General features: G+C 39.9%; 1 protein-coding gene and 1 non-coding gene across 2 annotated transcripts; both read right to left on the reverse strand.

Annotated features, from left to right (window-relative positions):
* Positions 1-211: 211 nt before the first annotated feature.
* TSPAN6 (tetraspanin 6) lies at positions 212-10247 on the reverse strand. The gene is made up of 7 exons (XM_072430669.1): positions 10233-10247; positions 8774-9040; positions 6460-6534; positions 6203-6301; positions 3069-3152; positions 2404-2493; positions 212-351 (listed from the first exon to the last, which is right to left on the reverse strand). Exons 1-6 carry the CDS (start codon positions 10245-10247, stop codon positions 2425-2427), a joined length of 609 nt encoding a protein of 202 aa, XP_072286770.1. The 3' UTR covers positions 212-351; positions 2404-2424.
* Positions 10248-22398: 12151 nt separating this feature from the next.
* On the reverse strand, positions 22399-22510 carry TRNAL-CAA (transfer RNA leucine (anticodon CAA)). The gene is made up of 2 exons: positions 22473-22510; positions 22399-22444 (listed from the first exon to the last, which is right to left on the reverse strand). It is a non-coding gene; the product is annotated as a tRNA-Leu (tRNA).
* Between the last annotated feature and the right edge of the window lie 8 nt (positions 22511-22518).

Here is a 22518-nt window from a genome sequence, read left to right on the forward strand (position 1 = left end):
ATGTGACATAGTAAGGGGTGTAGTTGGACCTCTGTAAATAATCGCTCCTTCCCCACAATGACAAGGGCTTTTCTCCGCAGCATATTGGCAGGAGACGGCTTTTCTGTTCAATCCAGTGCGCTTGTTCAGTGGGTACAATATGGAGGTTCTGTAAGTTTCATTCTGGTAAAGAAGGAGCTCTGTAGTTCAACAGATTCAGATGAGATGCAGATTTTTGACCTGGCCTTAGAGAGGCTGAAAACATTTATATAAAGACATAAAAAGGTCGGAGATTCCCTTAAAATGGTCCTGATGTGGAAGATGGAAGTTGATGGGTAGGTGTGTTCATCCGAGGATTCACAGAATAATTCCCTGAAATAGGAAAAGTAAAATGAATGCAAATACTACAATCAAATCTAAAAGATACAAATACAGCTCTGTAAATCGATACAATGAGGGAAAAGGGTGGCGGAGCTCATCACTGTGTTACTTTTCTTTTCAATGTCCAGTCAAAAACTGCACAGGGGCAAGGCCTATAAGTATTTACTACATTAGAGAAAAATTAGATCTGGTGACCTGTTGGAGAGGGCTGTAGTGTGTGACAGAACTGTGCAAGTCTCAGGCCTGCATGGCAATGTGAATAAAATTCACAAAGCTATACAGTACTAGTTCCATGATTTAGAACCACAGAAACACCATTAATGAGGGACTTCCTAGGGAACATGGCCAGCTAATTATTTCTGCCCTCCAGCCTAGCGCAGTTGTTCTGTTCTGTACTGAAATGTCTGATTTTACTGCACTCAGAGCTTTTCATAATGTACTTTAGAAGCTGCAGCAAGTCAGAGAACACCTTACTTCCTGGCTGTAGGATGCCCAAATCCATCTAGTCCTTTACTCATCAGCCTCTATATTTCTTAGCCATCCTTTTCATTCATTTGTTGCTTTTTGCATCACTTATGGAGGTTCAGCAACAGGTGTGGGTGCTACCACAGCTTCCTTTTTATATCAGGAGGTTTTATACAGCACTCCCTCTCACCAGCCATGATCTACATGCATTGCATAGATAAAGCCAGGATGTCCCTGGGTCTAAGATAATGTAATGAGAATGAACCAAGTCATTATCATACGGATGAAGGCTACGAGGAGGAACTAAGCAAAACCTAAGCCTAGAACATCTCAGCTTTAAAGGGACGATTATTGCAACAGTGGTCTTCTCATGTGCTACCAAAGCTTAGTTGAAAATGCTTCTTTGAAGCAGAATGTAGGGCACTGCGACCCACCTAACACATCTGGCTCCCCTCAAAACCAAGTAACCCTCGTTGGCTATGTTCCAGCTTTGGACCATAACTATGAACATGGAAGTTCCTGATCACATTGAATTGTACATGTGACTTGCTCATTTCTTGTGGTTCATCGTTCTGTCTTCCCTAGCTCTTTGCATGCACTTTGTTTGCCGGATGGTGCGGAGGGCTGCAGTTGTGGCTCCGCTCCAAGACTAAACATATTTACAGATCCCTTACATAAATATAACTTCTGAAGAAGTGCATCTAAGAAACCACAAAACACGTTGAGTAGAACGGTTAATTCTTTTTCTGTTACTGCAAGGATAGGATTATAATTCTGGAGCATGAGATATAATTTATTAAAGGTTTTCTCTCTCACAACAAATATCCTATATATGGTTGGTTTTATGAATAAAAGCTTTTTTGATATTTTTACTTTTGTTAATTTTTTAATAAGTGACGCCCTAATGTCCTGTACAGATAATAAAATATATATGGTTATATATGTTTGTGGGAAGACTTTGTAGTGCAAGGTCTCAGGTTGGAATCTGCATGGAGTTTGCAGGTTCTCCCCATATTTGCATGGCTTTCCTCCGTATACTCCGCTTTCCTCCCACATTCCAAAAACATGCAGTTAGGTTAGTTGGCTTCCCCTAAAAATTGACCATAGACTGCATTACTGTAAGACATATGACTATGCTAGGGACATTAGATTGTGAGCTCCTTTGAGGGACAGTTAGTGGCATGACTATGGACTTTGTACAGCGCTGTGTAATATGTCAGCACTATATAATTGCTAGTTAATGATAATGTGGCATCTGGTGACTGCTAAAAAATGTATTCCCTGTAAGGTTTTTATTAAATTGTGCAGGATGGACCAATTACTAATAAAAAATTAAACTTACACTTACAGTTTAAAAAAGACACAGGGATTTGCCACCAACCAGCCAGGCATGGTCAGTAACTGAAAGAATTATACAGATGCTTATACTACTATTGTTAAAAAGAATTTATATAGCACCAACATATTACGCAGCGCTGTACAATAAGTAGGGGTTGCAAATGACAGACAGATACAGACAGTGACACAGGAGGGGAGAACTCTGCCCCAAAGAGCTTACAATCTAGGAGACTATCATACCTTATCATTCTATAAGTAGATTTATACCATCTCATACTGGTTGTTCGTAATGTAACGAGATAAACAGCAAGCCAGAAACATCCCAACGAGCTACAAAGCAAAGAAAAACAAAATGATCAGATTAATAAATCAATTTAGAAAAACCCATAAAAATAGATACTCCCCTGATAAATAAACCTCAAAATAGTTTTTACCATTTGGGCTAAAGCGTTATTGAGCCTACAGGGTTCAGAGTATACAAGAGGTCTAAAGAAAAATTCTGCTCCAAGCCTCAAGATAAGATTCTGTTTAATAACGGGATGATTTCATTACATATCACTGCCCATTAGGCGTTCATACAAAGTGCAGCATCCCGAAAAAATCATCATTCATACTCAAACTTATAGTAGTAATATCAGCTAAAAGATTTTTAAATGTGGCAATAAAATAAAACTGCCGGGTAATAATTGTGATAGTAGATTTGTGCACTGGAGACCATTCAAGTGACAATTGGGTCATCACTGCCAATGTGGAGAAAACAAAAGGCATTATTTCCGCAGAAATGGAGTAACCAATTGCCATATTTCAATGCAATGTATGTGGGTCCATTCACTTGCAATAGAGACTCATACTCTATTTTTTAAAATTGACTTTGGTCCTTGTGTTTACAAAGGGGTCACGCTCACCTGAAAGCAGGCAATGCCAAAAGAAATTCCAGCTACCACTCCCATCCGTGACTCCATGATGTTGGTGACAGAAGATATACAGCCCTAAAAACAATGAAACAAACATTATTACAAAAAGCAAGGAGATAGAAGTGATAAAACCGCCAAACAAATACTCATGAGCAAAGAAGAAATATCAAATATAAAATTATATTCGACACTCCCCCCTACGGTCACTAATATGCCCCTGAACAGGAGACTTATAACTCACCTGGAAATTTGACTTGATAGCTCTTAACTTCAGTTGCACGCAGATTGTACATTTTATTTGCCCTAAGGGACCCTTAATTGGAGTTACTTCTACCTTCAGGCTCTATAGCGACCTGTATGGACTACTATGGGTATAGATAAGTGGCTGGTCAGCTGTAGATGAACGCCGATACGATATCAGAACAGGTTTGGATAATGCCGACGCTGTTCTGGAGTTTATAACTTTCATTTTGATATAAATCTACTGGTATTTTATTTTGGGTGCTTTATCCTGATATGCTGTTATTTATCCCCTGAAGAAGCGTTCTCATCCGAGAAACGCGTCACACATAAAAATGCTTTTCTAATAGCTGATCATTATTATATGATGAGTTCCATGTTGACCACATAATGCCATCACATTGGCTTTTTTATCTATTTGTGTATCTACTTATTATATCAATAAAATTTGACAAAGGCCAGGAATTTTCTGCTTTTCTTCTTTTTGTTTTTTCATATTTGATACTATTTATGGTGATTTTTTGATTAATACTCCTAGGTGTGGTTAACATCTATACTTCTTTTTACTACTATGGATGTTGTTATATCAACAAAAATAATACATCAGGGGTTTCTAATGCCAGTCTTCAAAGAACTTTAAATTAGAAAATTAGTTGGAAATTAATGTTTATACCACAATCTACAAGAACTGGAGTTAAAGAGCCCAAAGGTAAACAGATGGATAAACAGATCCCATGGATAGATAGGCCCGGATATAGCGTTAACTGATATATAGGGTTTGGTTCCAGTAATGGGTGTGACGCCCCCAAACCACAGTTGGGAGACATAAGAAGACAGAGGAGTACTTTTCTCCTGTGCCTTCCCCTCCCTTAATATTTTGTCTGTTTCTATATGTCTTGTATTTTTTTTTATTCTTCTATAAATATCTATACATGTATGCTACAGGTACCTACTACGTAGGCAAAATGGGTGTTGCACGACTTGCTGTACTTTTGAGTTTTACGGCTACAGAATTTTCTGTGAACTGAAAACTCCATATTTCATGCTGGTCAATTGTTAGCCACAAAGCAAACATGTATTGTACAATCTTTTCTCTACCCTGTATTTTTTTTTCTTTTATTTTGTTGTATAATCCAATAAAAACAAAAAAAAACGAGCCTACCACCAGATGGCACCGTGACTCCATAAAAAATGAATACATTGTAACAATTTGTATCTATAAAGAATAGTAAAATACATTTTATATATATATATATATATATATATATATATATATATACACACACATACATACATACACATATACACACACACACATAAAATATATGATACTAATCTTCAAGTGATGAAGCAGTAATCACACACTGAACAAGTTAAACTGGTTGCACACATCACAATCTCATTGCAAAACCTGCAATAATTGTTGCTCAGCTAAACAATCTGTGAAATTCATGAATTTGTAGCCCTATTTTATTTATGGAGAAAGGGAAAAACAGAACACCTGTCAAGTTTTTATTGCTGTCAGAGTCACCCTCTGTTTTTGTCCCAGAGACCATTGCAAATGCAAAACAACAGTTGTCATTGGGATACAGGTAAAGAAGACTTTTCCTATGGAGTTGTCTGTTCAGCTGACGGCTTCCTAAAAAGATTTCCACTTCCTTTCTCTTGTGTGTCTAACAGGAATTCAAAGGAAACATCTACATAGGGGTTTTCAACTAGTGATCCAATCCTGCAGTGGGTTCAAATTGAATTTCCACCTTACAAGGTTCCCTATTTCTTTAAACTTACATGGAAGTTCCAGCTGATGAAGTTTTCAGACTTTTCAATTCACTGAGTAATTAGTAAATAGGTAGTCCCCAGGTTAAGGACATCTGACATACAGACGACTTCTAGATAACAGTGCTTCCCTGCTGGCTCGTGTGCAGGACAGAGGCTTGATGGGGAGAAGGGGGGCAGTTTGCATGACTTGGAAAATAAATATTTTGCTAAACATAGCTGATACTGTGGGTGATCTTAAGGATGGAGCTCTTTCTGCAGCCTCTTGTAACTCTTTAATGACCAAGGCAAACTCTGCAGTTGTTACTTTTTGCACTTCAAACCACAGCTTGCTCCAGAATTTATAAATGTCTAGACTCCATAAAGTTTTTTTTTTTTTGCTTTGTTTTTTTACTTTGTGATTAACTTACAGTGAGGATTTTATACAGTAACCGATATCACACTGCCTAATATTATGTTGAGACAAACATCTGTCCTAATTGCATTAAAATAATGTACCTGTTTCAACTTACATACAAATTCAACTTAAGAACAAACCATCAGTCCCTATCTCATTTGTAACCCAGGGACTACCTGTATCTTGCAAATGAACATTGGCTCAGAAGAGAAAATTCCCAAAGAACATTTATTCTTTTAAGGAGAAGATACCCCTACAAACTTCAATAGGGTTTCATGAACTTCAACCCTTCATGACCCCAATCTAACCACGATTCTAGTTTTAACCCTTTCTTTATCTAGCTAAAACCTTTGTTTTGGATTGATTATAGAAGGGATAAAACCAGGGATGAATAAATGTGCCCAAATTCCGTTTGCAAAAAATGGCTGAACTAGGAATGCTAGGAATAAACTTTATTGAAGTCTATAGGAGACTAATCTTCCACTTTGATCGAATGTTCCCAGGGTTTTATATTAAAGTGTTTGGGAAACACTTTAATATAAAACGGGAAAGGCATTTGTAATTAATACGTCATTTGTATATATTACAGAGTGACAGCGGTCCGGCTCGTTTAAGAACTGTAATTGGAATTTCCTGGCCATGGTGCAGAGCTGGGTGACAATGCTTTCTATGAATGAGAGAAGAATCAGAGGAACGGTCAGATGCTACTTACTGTCCTCTGAATGGTGTCCACAGCTCGGCTCTGCTCATCCTCGGTGGAGTTGTACTGATTCAGTGCCTGCATGTAACCATTTTCAAAGCTGCTCCTGATCTGAAAAAATAAGGTGAAATAAAATTCAATACAAATGAGTAAACAAAAATAACATCAGAGCAGCTGGACAATGAACAAACCTATATAGAGACAGATGAGTATCAGCTAACAATAATACGTTCTATGGAAGAATCATTGTTAAGAAAATGTTTACCTACCTCATGTCTGAAAACCAGTCCTACAATGGCGGCAATCAGCTCAATTAGGAAGATGAGTGACAAAAACATTGCGTACTAAAAGAAAAAAAAAGAGAAGATATTACAAAATATAAAGGGGATTAATCACACTACAACAAGCTCTCAAACTAATGCCTCCAGGTATTTAAGGCCTGGTACCCCATAATTAGATCTGATGCCAATTTTTATACTTGAATCTATTATTATGTAATCATTTACAGATCTAAGACGCAAATCATTGCACATATGTACGATATTCTGCATTTCTAGGGGGTGAATCACAGGACAGATGGCAGCTACCTAAAGCCCACTCAGATGGAATCACAACAATAACACAAACTTTGAATTGGAGGGTAGTAAATGGCCTCCAGAAGGCAAGGCATGGGCACTCGGGTGCCAAGTCTGGAGCTAGAATTTATGTGCAACAAATAATTGGTTTAATAAAGAAATATTTTTTGCTTTTGACTGTAATTTGTAGATATTACAGAGGGGGGTAGAAATGATTGGATAGGTAAGTTTTACAGAAATTACAGACAGAACATGTGTGACGACGTGTAATTATTTCCAAAGTTTTGCTTACAAAAAAAAAAAATGCCTGCAGCAAGCGGGAATGCAATCTGGTGTAGTACAAATGTCAGGAATGTAGAATTTCAAGCCGGTCATGTTATAGAACTGAATGTTTCCACCTGTTGTCTGTGCACATATAGCGCATTCACAACTGAATACAGTGTACACAATATGGCTTAAATATGTAAACCCCCTCCATGTCATAAACTGGGTCAAGGTTCCCCCAGAGAAGGTTACAGTGAATACTACAGAATAGAAAAGCATTTTACATATTTGTGCTCTTCCACCAGGGAAAAGGTTTGGTGAAGTCCCCTTGGATGCATTGGTGGTGATTTATTATCTCTGTGCCTGGAGTGCAGTATTACATTTTGGTAGACCACCAGTTCCAGCCGTCCGCCTTTAACACAAGTATGATTAACCTTAAGGGGTATGTAGTCTTCTGGGGGGTCAGAAGATCAGTGATCATGTTTACCCCAATTCTATGCTTTCTGTATTGTGATCCGGGAAGCGCTCTGATCTGAGCACTTCTGGAATTATGACAGATCCTGGATGCTTGCGGGCAAACAAACAAAGTATTATTTATACAATGAAAGGTCCAAGAGTACATTAAAGGTGTCAGAGTAACCAAATCATAGATTTGGGAGAAAGAACACAGCAAGGAGGTTAAATGGAGGAACAAGGAGGTGGGAAAGTTCATTTTATGCGGACGTTATTAGAATATGGTGACAGCTCCAAACACCAACACCACAGATAGAGCTTAGGAGTGAACATTTCTGAGTGCTATCTATACTTGATTTGTTTGGTAGCACAGGAAACCCCTGAGGTCTCCATAAACAGGATCTGTCATTCAAAGTTCAAATTGATATATATTTTTTTTAATATTATACCATATTTATATAGCACCAACATAATATGCAGCACTTTACAAAGTCCATAGTCGTGCCACTAGCTGTCCCTCAAAGGAGCTGACAATCTAATGTCCTTACCATAGTCATATGTCTTTATTACAGTCTAAGGTCAATTTTGAGGAAAGCCAATTAATCTAACTGCATGTTTTTGGATTATGGGAGGAAACCCATGCATACACGGGGGAACCTGCAAACTCCATGCAGACAGTGTCCTGGCCAGGTTCGAACCTGGGACCCTTTAAAGGCCAGAGTGGCAACCTCTGAGCCACCACTGTTTATTAGGTATAATATTTTTAATTTTAAAAATAATAATAATAATAATAAAATGCCATGAAAAGAAATAAATAAAATAAAATATTTTCATTATTTTTCAACAAAAACAAAAAAAAAAAAGAGAAGAAAATATTACATGCATGCAGAAAGGGGAGGTAGACGCAGTTTCTGCAGTCCAGGAGAGAACAAGGCATGCTGACAACACTTCTTGGAATTGTAGTGCAATCAAAGCACTGAGTTGTCAACCTAAACAGGAAGTTATGATTTTGTTTTCTCAAATTAACAGGTATATTTCTGTATTTTTAAGGGATAAAACTTAGGAAAACATGCATATTACAGGGGTGTATTGAATATGTTCTTTTTGTTCCAATGAGCGTTTAAATGGGTTTTACATTTCACATACAAGTCTATAGGAGTGCAAAAGCCACTTACAACAGGTCAGATTTACCTGTTGAGTTTTTAAATGACCTTAGAAGCAAACTGATGTCATTGTCAGTAGAGCGCTAACAAAGCACGCTAACAGTTCCCAAAGAATCAAAATCTCCTACCAATTTGAGCATCCAGGTGCTGGCCCGACAGGTGGCAAAGCAGCCAAAGGTGCCCAATAGGATAATGACGGCTCCAGTGCCAATGAGAACATAGGGAACGTTGGTGGCATTTTCGTTGAGCAATGAAAAGTAGACTTCCAGGCTGACTTTTCCCCAGACACCGACTGTGAGCAGGATGACGCCAGTGATCTGTGGATACAAGAGGATGAAACTAAGAATAAGTGCAATCCAAGTAACCAAATTATTTGATTCTTCATTCACGTACTGCTAGGAATAAAAAGAAACCCCATACCCTTAATCAGCATCAAATCTTCCAAAGCTTTACCACCAGTCATAATATTACAAAAATTCTTACTAGCAAATTAGGTTTTCTGCTGCCTAGCAGCTGTCCCTAGTTAAGTAGGATTCAGAAGCGTTAAATGGCATAATGCATCGGTTTAAGATTCACCCCAGATTCACAGAAGTATGCCAACTGTGAAGCATAGAATTATTTTTCATATTCCCATTGTTGCTTTCCTGCAAATAACATACATTTAAAGCACACCTGAAATGACAGACAAAATCCCAATGACTTTCCTTTGTAGTGCAGATGACAGTTCAGAGGCTGTGCGTGACCTGCAATGCATTTCCTTAGGTGCAGCACATAATAAGATGCTTTAGAACTGCAGGCAAAGCATGCCAAGGTTGTGTTTGCCATTTACATGTGAATAGCTGTTCAAATACAAATGCATTTTTCTACCACATTTGTATTTGAATGGTCAAATCTGGCATAATGAGAGAGAATGTAAAATAAAATCAATACAAAATTAATATTTGAATATTAGGGCGCATGTTGCTGGTTGTGTATTCCGATTTCTTACACAGTGCGTTTTACTGATCTTTCCCACACTGCAGATTTAGGAGTTTTGCACTTTACCTGTGGATGATATCTTATCTCAGCAGTCCATAAAGTGGACCTTTCACTGAGAGATATCATTGCTGACCTGTTTTTAAAACAGTTTCTAGAACAATACTGTTAAGAATTTTAAATATTTGCAAAAAAATAAAGGCGGAATACCAGAGAGGAGGAGGTTACAGTAGTCTAGACAAGGGATAAGAGTGTGTACAAGGAGTTTGGTGGTCTCAGGGGACAAGTAGGGGCATTTAACCTACGGTTCCCCCATGTTAAATGGGTTGATAGAGGTTGGTATATTGGGATACACTATAAAGCATACTGCAAAAAAATAACATTTGGGGGGGGCGGGGGGCAGACCATCATGGCACATTGGTGTGAACTGAAGCCATAGGACAGGAGGCAATTTGTCTTGTTCTTGCCCTGGGAATGCATTGGTCATCACTGCCCAACACATGAATAGTAGACCCTAAAGTAATCCCGGGTGTTGGTCCATGGGTCTGACATTTAGCTCTCTCCAAGTCAAACACAATCTTGAAAAGAATGCTTTCAGGACATTAGCATTACCATCTGTGCAAACATGGCTTGTGGGAAGGAAAGCAAAGCACACAGTGGTGCTAAAAGTGAATTATATGCTAAAGTAAGAAGTGTACTAGGCAGGCAAAAATCAGCAAAAGGAAAACTGAGGAGCTAAAAGAAAATATGAGCCCAACGTGGACAGCAATTATTACTAAACAGGATTTATATAGAGCGGCAACATATTACACAGCACCGTACAATAGATAGGGGTTGCAAATGACAGACAGATACAGACAGTGACACGGGAGGAGAAGACCAAAAGAGCTTACAATCTAAGAGTTCGGGGGAGCAGCACACAGCAGGAGAGGAGGTATGTAGTGGTGGGATGTAGTGAGGGTTTAAGAGACAGAAGAAGATGGGTAGGTGAGTGTGAAAAGAGAGGGTTTTATGGGCTCTTTTAAATGTGCAAATTGGACGTGGAAGACCATTCCAGAGAGTTAGGGCAGCTCTGGAGCCGTGCAAGTGATGAGGTTATGAGTGAGGAAGCCATTAGTAGGTCATTGGAGGAGCAAACAGAGCGGCTAGAGGAGTATTTTTCTATCAGGTCAGAAAGGTAAGTGGGACAAGAACAGTGGAGGGACTTGCAAGCAAAGCATTGGAGCTTGGATTTCATTCTAAGGTGAAATGGAAGCCAATGAAGAGAAATACAAAGAGACAGCAGAAGAGGAGTGGTGGGGAGGCTGTGTATGGGGTAGGTAGGTGGGGAGGCTGTGCATGGGGTAGGTAGGTGGGAAGGATGGATGAGTCTGGCCGCAGCGTTCATAATAGATTGTAGAGGAGAGAGTCGGGATAGTGGAATACCAGGAAGGTGGAGGTTACAGTACTCCAGACAAGAGATGGCAACAATAAATATGATAAAGTATTGTATCATAACCAAGAGCCTTTTTTTTTTTTATTCAATGTTGCAGACTGCTCACCAGAGAAAGGAGACTTGGGCAATACCTTCCCTTCTCACAGCTCACTGATAACATCTCAGCCTAGACAAAATCACTAACTGGAGATCATGAGGGTATTTTTCTAAAACATGATTCGTTGTACATTGCAAAATGTTCAGATTTTATCCATGCAGACTTGTAAAGAGTGAATAGAACCCTTTAATGCCGGATCTTAGGAGTGCATGACATATGAGAAAAAGTCAGATCATTGCACACGAACAACATTTTATATATAAAGATGGAAAGAAAACAAAACAACATCATCATCTGCTGGGAAGGGAACCTGATTAAACACAACTCGGCCTAATTATCTCTGGAAGCATGTGAGCTCCAATCATACGGAGCGTCACGTCCTGACCCGCACTGACTGCCTAATCCCTGAAGGCTCCCGTTATCAGCGTGTCACCGGTACTGGAATCTGGGCCACAGGGGATGGCTGCCAACTGCCATTTAAACAGATGTCACATGTGAACTATGATCAGAACCTTATCTGAGCTCACATAATAAATGTGTCCATTACCTGATACAATGTTACTGTTATCTGCTTCAGCTACTCCCAAATCCAGCACTCACATTTTCCATATCCTACCTGAAAGATCGGCTGGGAATGGCCAAGTGTCCACCAACATTTGGCCATATAGCATATTTGCATTTCTGGTAGGGTACTGACAAATGCAAAAAGGTAAAATGACCATCTTAAGAATAGCTGAGCTTTTTGCTGTCATATTTAACCATTCCTTGCCTTAGCAGCATGCATTGGGTGACAACTCTGCATACCTAAATATTTCTATATGTATAAAGACATAAGGGTTTCATTTGATACAATGCATTGCCCAATTACAAAAAAAAAGGTCACTAATCAATTCCCATATGAAATTAAAGAACTGAACAGAGAACAGCAAAAAGTAAAGACTTGAAGTTCCTGACAAATACATTATAGCAAAATCACACACCACATTGGACTTACCCATCTGATAAAATCCCAGCCAAGGTAATGCAAAAAAAAATACAGAAAAGTTAACTGCATGACTTATCTAACAGCAAAGTAACTACACAATTAGCCTGATAATGTATACACATAGAAGCACAGATGTTCCGATCTGAAACACAAATGTATGCGTTGCAGAAACATGCATGGCAGTATGCGGGGTTTGTGTGCGGCACGTAGAAAGAGGAGTGTTATTTGGTGCATTGGCATCTTTTTATGATTAATGGGCTGCCTTAAAGTGGAGTTCAAATTCCACTTTAAAAATTAGTGATCAGGCCAGGAAATATTGAGGAAAGGGACAGGCGATGTCCCATCTAAAATAAGCATTCTTACCTGCCTGACCGCGCCAAGGAATGGTGAAAATTGCTGGAGGCGTCTGGCTGCTCTTTCTGTGCTTGCTTTTTCTTTACCCCTATCGGCACTCTTTTTTTTACCCCTATTTCACCAAATCTTGCGCCTGCGCAGTGTGAGATCAGATGACGTGAGAAGACAGAAAAAGAGAGAAGTTGGCGGTGCCCAGAACTTTCTCTGCGCAGGACAAAGGAGGATACCGGGATGACGCAGAACCTGCTCCAGGAAAGCTCTAGAGGGATCAATGGATCTGCGAAGGTAAAGGTGAGGGAGCAGAAGGGGCTTTTTCCTGTAATGGGAAAAGAAATTGTCGCTCTCACACAAGCACAGCGAGATCGGGACTCTTTTTGTTCCCCATTTTAGAGCAGGCTACATCACCCAAACTTGTACCTGTGCAGTGCAAGATCCGGTGACATAGCCAGAAGGAAGTGAACGGACAAATATGGTGGTGACAAAGGTGGATTCCATGACGGAGATGGACAGCCCGGGAGAAAACGGGGGTCTGCAGAACTAAAAGAGAGTGTGAGGTTTTTTTTTGTTTTTTTGCTTTAGTTCTGCTTTATGTCATCTCAGCTCTGCAAATCAAGAAGGCTGATAATCTCATTTAGGAAGAAGATGGCAGCGCCCTTTGACGGAAATGGAAGGGGGACAGGTAAGTATAGCAGGGGTTTTATCTGTTTTAATGCAACACACATTAAAGCAAACTGTAACAAGTGTTAACTGGTACTAAAATACGACAGTGTTCTCCCCAGACCCTTTTAGCTGGGCGCACCACCCGGCACTTTTCGGCAACCACCCGGCTGTTTTTGGGTGCTTACTGATGAGTTGGGTCACAATTCAGCGGCTTCCACCCACCTAGAATTTCTTACCACCCAGCTTACAAAAATTTCTGGGTTGAGACATTGTACGACATTGCTGTTATATCATTAGTAGTAAATTTTCATTCACTGACAAATTTTACTTTACAAGTTTTCCAAAAGTGAAGCGATAACTTCTGACCTACATAGCGCTATATCTAAACGCGTCATAGCGTCACAGTCACACCAGCTTACATCCTCCATTCTATTTTTATGCTTTACTCACAGTTTTTACAGCTACCAATAAACAGTGCAAGCAAATACACAGGAGGCTGTTTACCTACCAAGACAATAAAAGGAGGACTCGCCCCGACTGTATGACACAACCAAGAAATATTGGTATGCAAACATTTTAAAAGCTCAATGAAATGCAAAATCGAGCAAGACAAATTCTCAGTTGTACACACATTTGGTCTTTAAAGCGGATAACACAATTTGCTTCTATACATTGTTCTCTGTTAGCATTTGCATTGTATAGTTTTGGGTTTAGTGCTGCTTCCATGTCAGGTTATGTGCACACCAGGTGGGTGAAAAGAGGTTCATACATTTCCGGTCTCCGCAGTGTCTTGGGAGGAAGGGGATCCCCCATCAGAGATCTCCCCGCGGCAGCCGAAGGGAGCCACAACAAGGAGGCTGAAGAGCCGCATGCGGCTCCGGAGCCGCAGGTTGCAGACCCCTGTCCTAAACCCTCACTACTTCCCACCATTCCATATCCCCCACCTATTATGTGATACTTCCCCCACCTCCTAGATTGTAAGCTCTTGGGGCAGGGCCCTCTCCTCCTCCTGTGTCACTGTCTCTATCTGTCATTTGCGACCCCTATTTATTGTACAGTGCTGCGTAATATGTTGGTGCTATATAAATTGTTTAATAATAATAATTTGCTCACACAGGATCTATCCAATCATTCATAAGCTGGCATGGCTTTGGGAAGCCCAAGTTACCTTCTCCTACAAAAGTTTATCTTTCAGTTTGAAACATTAAATTTAAACTCTTTATCATCAATAAAATATTTGTGAACTGATCACTGTGCTTGCTGTCATTAGGAGATTTAGATATCATTGTACATAAGGAGGACGTGTAAGACACTTCTGTGTGAGACACCTCGATGTCCCTTCTCTTGTTTACTTTATTATGAAAACTCTTTTCTCCAGATGTTAAAGGAATCTCAAAATGAGCTCCATTTCTAAAACACGGAATCTGATATTCCCTGGTGGTAATCCATTACTGCCATTGAAAATCACGGACCTGAAGATTCCCACAAGGGAATGTTTGAAAGAATGCCAGATTCCCTCTTTTATAAATAGAGGCCCAAAGTGTTATAAAAGAAATTGAAAGCTGAGAATATTTTAGAGACGTGCTGATAAGGGCTAGGAAATAATTATTAGGAGCTTAATGTGCATATTAACATGAAATATTATGTCCCAAGGCTTTCATTAAAGAAAAATTACGGAAATAACTTGTTTGCTGAATCTGCTTCTCTTCCTGCAGCGTTACAGATCCAGCTGCTCCTCCATAATATGACAACAAATACTCCGCAGCCCTCCCAATCCTCCAGCATTACAAGAATCCTCTCCCTCTTTGTCTTCCAATATTGCAACGCAGCTTCCCCCGTCCTCCGCCACCCCAACGCAGCATCCTCCATCCTCGGCCATCCCAACGCAGCCTCCTTCGCCATCCACCATCCCAACGCAGCCTCCTCCATCCTCCCGCGCTCCACCATCCCAACGCAGCTTCCCCCGTCCTCCCTGGGCTCCAAAATTCCAATACAGCCTCCTCCATCCTCCAATATTCCAACACAGCCTCCCCCGTCCTCCCTGGGCTGCAAAATTACAACGCAGCCTCCTCTGCCATCCATCATCCCGACGCAGCCTCCTCCATCCTTCCGCACACTACAGTATCACAACGCAGCATCCTCCCCGCGCTCCACTATCACAATGTAGCGTCCTCCCCGCGCTCCACTATCACAAAGCAGCGTCCTCCCCGCGCTCCACTATCACAAAGCAGCGTCCTCCCCGCGCTCCACTATCACAACTCGAGGATCTTCTAGCGTTTTCGGGTTCCTGCTAGCCCTATAGTCACGGCAAATAGCCGATAATTATTTTAAAACAGCAAATTCCGCTCATTAGGTAACAAAAACTTTTTCGTGCTTCAGTGAGCAAATAAAGTATAATTCGTCAGCGATAGATTTATTGAATAAATTAAAAGGTGGAAATTGCCGATAGTTGGCGGAGATTGCCGAAGCGGTTTCCGGAAATAGCCGAACTCCAGACTGATCCTGCTTAAGGCAGATGGAACACCAGGGGGTAGGTTGTAATTTGAACATTTGTTTCCTCATGTTGCGAGAAGGTAAATGTAACCAGCTGTGCAAAAAAAAGTTACTTGCTGGACAAGGAAAAAATGACCGAAACAACATTCTAAAAGGATAACCTTGTAGTCTTGAAAACCTTTGTTACCATTACACCCATGAGTGTTGTCACCATATAACAGGAAGTGCCTACAAAAGGATCTGATAAAGGCAGCAAATTTAGGCCACTTCTAGATTTACTGTTGAGCAAATCCATGAATGACCGATGGAGAACGAACACAACACAATACAAGTCAATGGAGAAGAGCACAATGGGGTGCCGCTAGCTCCTTCTCCCCCTCCCCCCTCTATAGAACAGTATAGCGCTGTGTGTGCAGCACTCATTCATCCGTCAGTCTTTTATAGCAGGAAATGATCATTAACAATATGTACGCAGTCTTAAAGTAGAACTAAACTCATGTTGATGGGGGGGAGGGGGAGCTTTTGCCATAACTGGCAGCATGCTTGCTGATTAAAGAACAGGCTTCCCTTTAAGTTCCCTGCAACGATGACAGATCCATCACCCAAAGCTGCCATTTTTGCCCTCCTCTTCAGTCATTGGCTGGCCACTGATGATGTCAACCTCTATAGACTTTGTACAGCTGTGCAGAATATGTCGGCGCTATATAAAAACAAGATGATAATAGTAATAAAAGAGTTTTTTTTTTTAACAAAATACCTTTTAATAGGGGAATAGGGTCGTGTAGTCATTTTCACCCTGTAGGAAATGTTGGGTGCTGGCCTGATGCACACTTGGTCGTTATCCAGATCTTCCATTGAACACAATGGGCCTGATCCAAGGATGGGGAGGATACACTTTCATCAGTGAACCTGGGTGATCCAGCAAACCTGGAATGGATTTCCCTTAAAGTAATTTGCTATTTGTTAGCAAATGTTTTCAATCCTGGACTGGATCCATTTCGTGTATGCTGGATCACCCAGGTTCACTAATGAAAGTGTATCCTCTCCAGCCTTGGAGAGCTTTCATAAATCAGGCTCTTTACTGGCAGCTGGGTTATGGTGCCTATGGCTCCAGGTATTTGTGGGCACCTTTGGATTGGATTTGGATCTGCATGGAGTTTGCATGTTCCCCCCATGTTTGCACGAGTTCCAAAAACATGCAGTTAGGTTAATTCGGCTTCCCCCCCAAATTGACCTTAGACTATATTAATGACTAGATTGTAAGCTCTTCGGGGCAGGGTCCTCTCCTCCTCCTGTGTCACTGTCTGTATCTATCTGTAATTTGCAACCCCTATTTAATGTACAGCGCTGTGTAATATGTTGGTGCTATATAAAGCCTATTTAAAAAATATGCAATGTTGGGGACATTAGGTTGTGAGCTCCTATGAGAGACATTCACATGAGTATGTACTCTGTACATTGCTGCACAATATGTTGGTGCTATATAAATGAATAAATCTCTCTTTTGGTAGTTCATTTGCAAAGTTGTCCTTTTATTGCTCCAGCCCAGCCAAAGCTTTTATTCTCACACACATAAACACTCAATTATAATAATAATAATATTAAACACTATTGTTTTGTTTTTGTCTTTTGTTGTACCTCTGCCCCCTCATTGACCTTTCTTTGTTTGGTGTGATTAGGTGCTCCCCTTCCACCATTATTTCAATGCCCTCGGGTGCTGCTTTTCTACCCACCAGTAATGACATCCCTGATCACAAGAACTGATACTTGTCTGGCTGTGAAACAGGCGGCCAATGCTTTAGATGTGATTGTCCTTCTGATGGGCTTTGGAAACACCAGATTTAGCAAATGCATTCTAATATGGAGGTCTCGGACTTCTTACCCAGCCCTTAGGGTGTACGGGGAAGATAAGATCCATCACATTGTAATTAACTAATCCCAAAGTAGAATGTAAGTGGGATTTTTCTAATTGTAAAATATGTGCCGCGACTAAGAAAGGTTGGGAAACACTGCACTAGTAAACCAGCCAGTGTACATCCCAAAATATACAGTTGAGGAATCTAAAGATATTTTATTGAAATATTAATATCCACATATATTTTTATTAACTTAGATGTAATAACTGTATGCGTATTAACTCGTTGACACACCGTTACCCCTGAAGAAGCATAGAAGGGCGAAACGCGTCGGGTACTACAGTCAACACGACCAATTACCTCATTTCGCAAAGGTATAATACTTTTGGCTATATATGTGTGCAATATGCTAGATGTTATATGTATAGTGCCCCTAGGGCCTAAATGTTACCGTGTAGACCACAAGGATTTATTGTGATCCACTGAAACAAATTTGTTTTGGTATTTATGAGAATCATCATTGAATATCTTTTTATGCCAAAAACGCTGCTTTTTGTTTATTATTTATTTCTTACTTGTACCTAAAGAGTTGGCATACAGTCCTCCAGGACATAAAAATTGTTGAAAAGTCACACCACCAATCTCACCTGACTACACCAGTCATGTGTACCCTCTAAATATAAAGGAATTTTGCTTACTGGTTCCAAAGGCATATAAAAATCTGTGAATATGAGCTCCTAAAGTGATATAAATATAAATATGATACTGTCTGCTGTCACATGAACTCATTGTTTTTTTGTTTCTCTGGGAACTCCTGTAATAAACGATTTGTGACCTTCAGCCATCTCAAATGACTGAGCTGGAATGACTTGCATGCACATGGGTGCTCAATCATTGTGGCGCTGAGGTATGCTGAGAAATGTGCATTGAGCTGCACATACATAGCTTAGTGTATATTTTAAAAAGAAATATTATACTATATATATATATTTACAGCAGGCTGACAACTCACTAACTGCAAGGATATTGTTGCCAGCCTCCAAACTCTTGTTTTTGAGTAAAGGCTTCAAATGGGCTTTTTCTTCTATCCAACAGTCTTCGTTGCCCGCTGTCAGCAAAACCTTACATGGGGAAATTCAGTTTACAATCTTTACAGATTCTTGCTGAGCCTGTGACTCATTCGCTGTGCATTTTTGTACATTAAGGCCCAAACCTCCAGAGACAACAATGCTGGGGGGTTAGAACTGTTTTTATTAAATTTTTTTTTTTAAACTAAATGCAAGCATGTATTGTGTCAAACTTACCAGATATATAGGTTTACATGCATACATTTCCATCTAAAATATTCATTAAGGCTACACTTGCGGTGACAATGCTGTTATTAATAATAAACAGTATTTATATACCGCCAACATATTACGCAGCGCTGTACATATACAAATAGGCATTACAAGTGACAGACAAGTACAGTGACACAGGAGATGGAAAGAACCCTGCCCCAATGAGCTTACAATCTAAGAGGTAGAGAGTAAAGCTACGTACACACTTCCAATTATTATCGTCGGAAAACGAACGACAAACGTTCCTGCACGATATATACGAACGATCGTATAGCACCGATCCTGCACATAGAGGTAACGACACGATCGTTCGTAGATATTGTACACACAATAGATACGATCGTTTGAGCGATAGAGGAACTATGTGCACGACAGGAAAGTGAACGGACGTTCGTTCATCACGCATGCTCTGGACATGGACGATCAACGAACGACCGTACACACGAACGATGTTCAACGATCGTCGTCCAATCCGATCCGTCGGTCCGGTCGTTCGTTTCCAGCGACTTTCCTCGTTCGTCGGCGTCGTTGGTTACTTTTTTACGAACGATTTTTTGCCCAATCGATCGTTCGTCGTTCGATTGGAACGATAAAAATTGGAAGTGTGTACGCACCTTAAGAGTATCACACAATAGGAAGGGAGATATGGAATGGTGGGTAAGTAGTAGGGGATTAAGAGACAGAAGAAGACGGGTAGGTGAGTTTTAAAAGATGGGTTTTAAGGGCTCTTTTAAATAAGCAGAAAGTAGGAGCAAGCCGAATAGGATGAGGAAGACCATTCCAGAGAGTCGGGGCAGCTCTAGAAAATTCTTGGAGCCGTGTGTGTGACGTAGATATGAGTGATTAAGTCATTAGTAGGTCATTGGAGGAGCGAAGACACAGACTGGGGGGGATTTTTCTATCTGTTGGCATTTTACAGCAGAACCAAGCATCACTATCACTCCTATAAAGAAAGTGTGAAAAAAATAAACTTAATTGAATAATAGTTATTAAACATTTTGTCTATTGTTTAGTTTTAAAAATTGTTTTAAGACAATTGGATATTATTAGGCTCACCATGAAGTTGCAGAGATTAATACAAATAAAAAAGGTTTTCAGATCTTGCTTTATTGTCCCCATTCCTATAATAAAAATAGTAATTTGCTTGGGTCAAGGGACGGTAAAAATGTTCTAATGGCTCTGCAAATCATTTAATGAGGTTGTGGAACTCCTGTACCTATGCTAGATATTCCCCCAAAATTATCATGAACTAACCTAACATCTGTACAGAGCTAGATTTCTTTGTGAGTTCCTTTATCTTTTTTTTCCTACCTTGTTTATTCAACTGTTTGTTTTTCTTTTGTGCTGAAACAAAAACTTGTTAAATGCATAATGAGTGTTAAGGAAAGCCATTGTCCAAAGTTTGGCTCCAAGAACTTCTATGAAGTGTGATTAGGAAGTTTCCTTTCTGAACTTGCTAATGGTTTTCCTTTCAGAGATTTACTTTGATCAGTGTTGTTTCAAGCAGAGACACCCTGATGGTTGTCTATTTGTTTTATGGTAAACATGAGATAAAGTTACCAGTAAAGCTCAGTACACACACTAGATGTTTGTTGCCACAATTATTCGTGATCCCCTCAGGCAATAATCTAGTGCAGCCTTTCTTGACATGGAGGAACCCTTCAGTGGGAAGATTTCCTCCTACATTGCTGGCGATTGTGCAGAATGTCACCCTTAGGGTACGTACATACGTCAGATGATTCTCGTCCGATAATCTCCTGAAGGCTGATATCAAATGAGAATCTGGAGTGTGTGCAGCACTCGTCGTTCACTGATCAGTCTTTTTGAAGAATGACTATTGTAATGGAAGTAAAGCTACATACACACTTCCAATTATTATCGTTGGAACGAGGATAGTCGTTGGAAATGAACGACTGGACCGGCGGATCGGATTGGAGACGATCGTTGACCATCTATCGTGTGTGTACGGTCGTTCAGTGATCGTGTATGTTCTGAGCATGCGCGATGAACGACCGTTCGATACAGGCTGTATTGTGTACAGTTTTGGCAATGAAAGCCATTTCACTGATTTATAGTGGGGGGGTGTAATTTAGTTTTAATGTCTTTGTTTTAATAAAGGTTATTTATTGTTATTTATACTATTTAATTTGGGCGGGCACAAGTGCCGCACGCTGGATCTCAGGGGAAATCAAATGAATTTTTTTTTTCTTGTTTTCCCGTGCGGAAAACCTGGTGCGTCCTATAGTCCAGAGCGTCTAATGGTCCGAAAAATACGGTAATTATTTTTGTACTTTTGGTATGTTTTGTAGATGATTGAATTATGTTGAAACTAGTTGTACTCTTCTTATCAGTAAACTAGCGTCCGCTTCCCCCCTTTTTGCCTTGAAACGCTTCCTTTCCTCCCTACTGCCATATATCTGTTACTTTGACAAACATATCTTGTTCTAGGAGAACCACTAGGACATCTGTCATGTCTGCTAATTGTCTGTAGTCATGTGATCATGCATTGATCATGCCTTTGACCTGTTATATAAACTGTGTGCAAACAATAACATTTTGAGATTGATCTAACCACACATTAAATTGAGTCTGTTACACTCTTCCAGCGCTGTAAACAGAAGTGATGCGAAAGAGGGAAAAATTGATCTTGGATCAATAGGAGATCACCTTAACGGGAAGAAGAAGTTAAGTCCTTTGTACAAATGAACAAAACAAATGGTAATGGAATTCTTATCACTTTTTAACCATGAATAACAATGTAAAGGCCTTTATTGGGGAATTGGACCAGTTGGCAAAGCACATGTGTACTAGGATGAATATCAGTCACATTGTTTTTAGGAAAAGAAAGGTTTTCAATGGTTTGCAGGTTTTATTGCTTCCTAATACACAGCTGGTGGAATGTTACAGGGACAAGGAAGGGAGTTGTAAAAGGAACAAGATGGAAACAAAACCATATTTAGCCAAGGCAAATGTTTGAACCAATTTCAAATTTCATTGCTGTGCAATCTATCCAATGGAGTCATATATACCAAAAAACTAATAATGACTAAAGTTTTAACCTTTCCCCAGGTTCTGACTAGAGATGGACTTTTTTGTAGAGAAGAGAGGTTATCTTCTTGAATCTGGCGCGTTAGACCACTCAGCCATTCTGACAACTAATCAGTTAGTTTTTCTCTGGGTTATTCCTCTGAATCATTGAGTAGTAAGTGTGGAATCATATTTCTGCTACAATACCATCATCCATTTCAAAACCTACAAAACATTTAAGCATAAGTATTTATATGACTGACAGCACAAACATATATTGAGGTCATGCAAGAGGGAAGAAGAAGTTAAGTCTTGTTTTCCTGATAGTAAGTTGAAATCTATTCAATAGTCACATATACCAAAAAAATAATAATGACAGAAGTTTTAGGATTTGCCCAGGTCTGGCTAGAGTTGGACTTTGGTAGAGTTGGTTCTACAGTTAAGTGTCACTAGATGAGATTATGTAAATAATTATTTTGACACATATTAAGCAATTACAATATAATATCTGTTAAGGAAATAAAAACTTATTGTCAGAAGTGGGATTTGAACCCACGCCTCCATTCGGAGACCAGAACACCCAGAGGTAGGGAAGAGATTATTCTCTTGAGTCTGGCGCCTTAGACCGCTCGGCCATCCTGACAACTGATG

The sequence above is a fragment of the Pyxicephalus adspersus genome, chromosome Z, assembly GCF_032062135.1.
Source record: "Pyxicephalus adspersus chromosome Z, UCB_Pads_2.0, whole genome shotgun sequence".
Classification (NCBI taxonomy): Eukaryota; Metazoa; Chordata; class Amphibia; order Anura; family Pyxicephalidae; genus Pyxicephalus; species Pyxicephalus adspersus.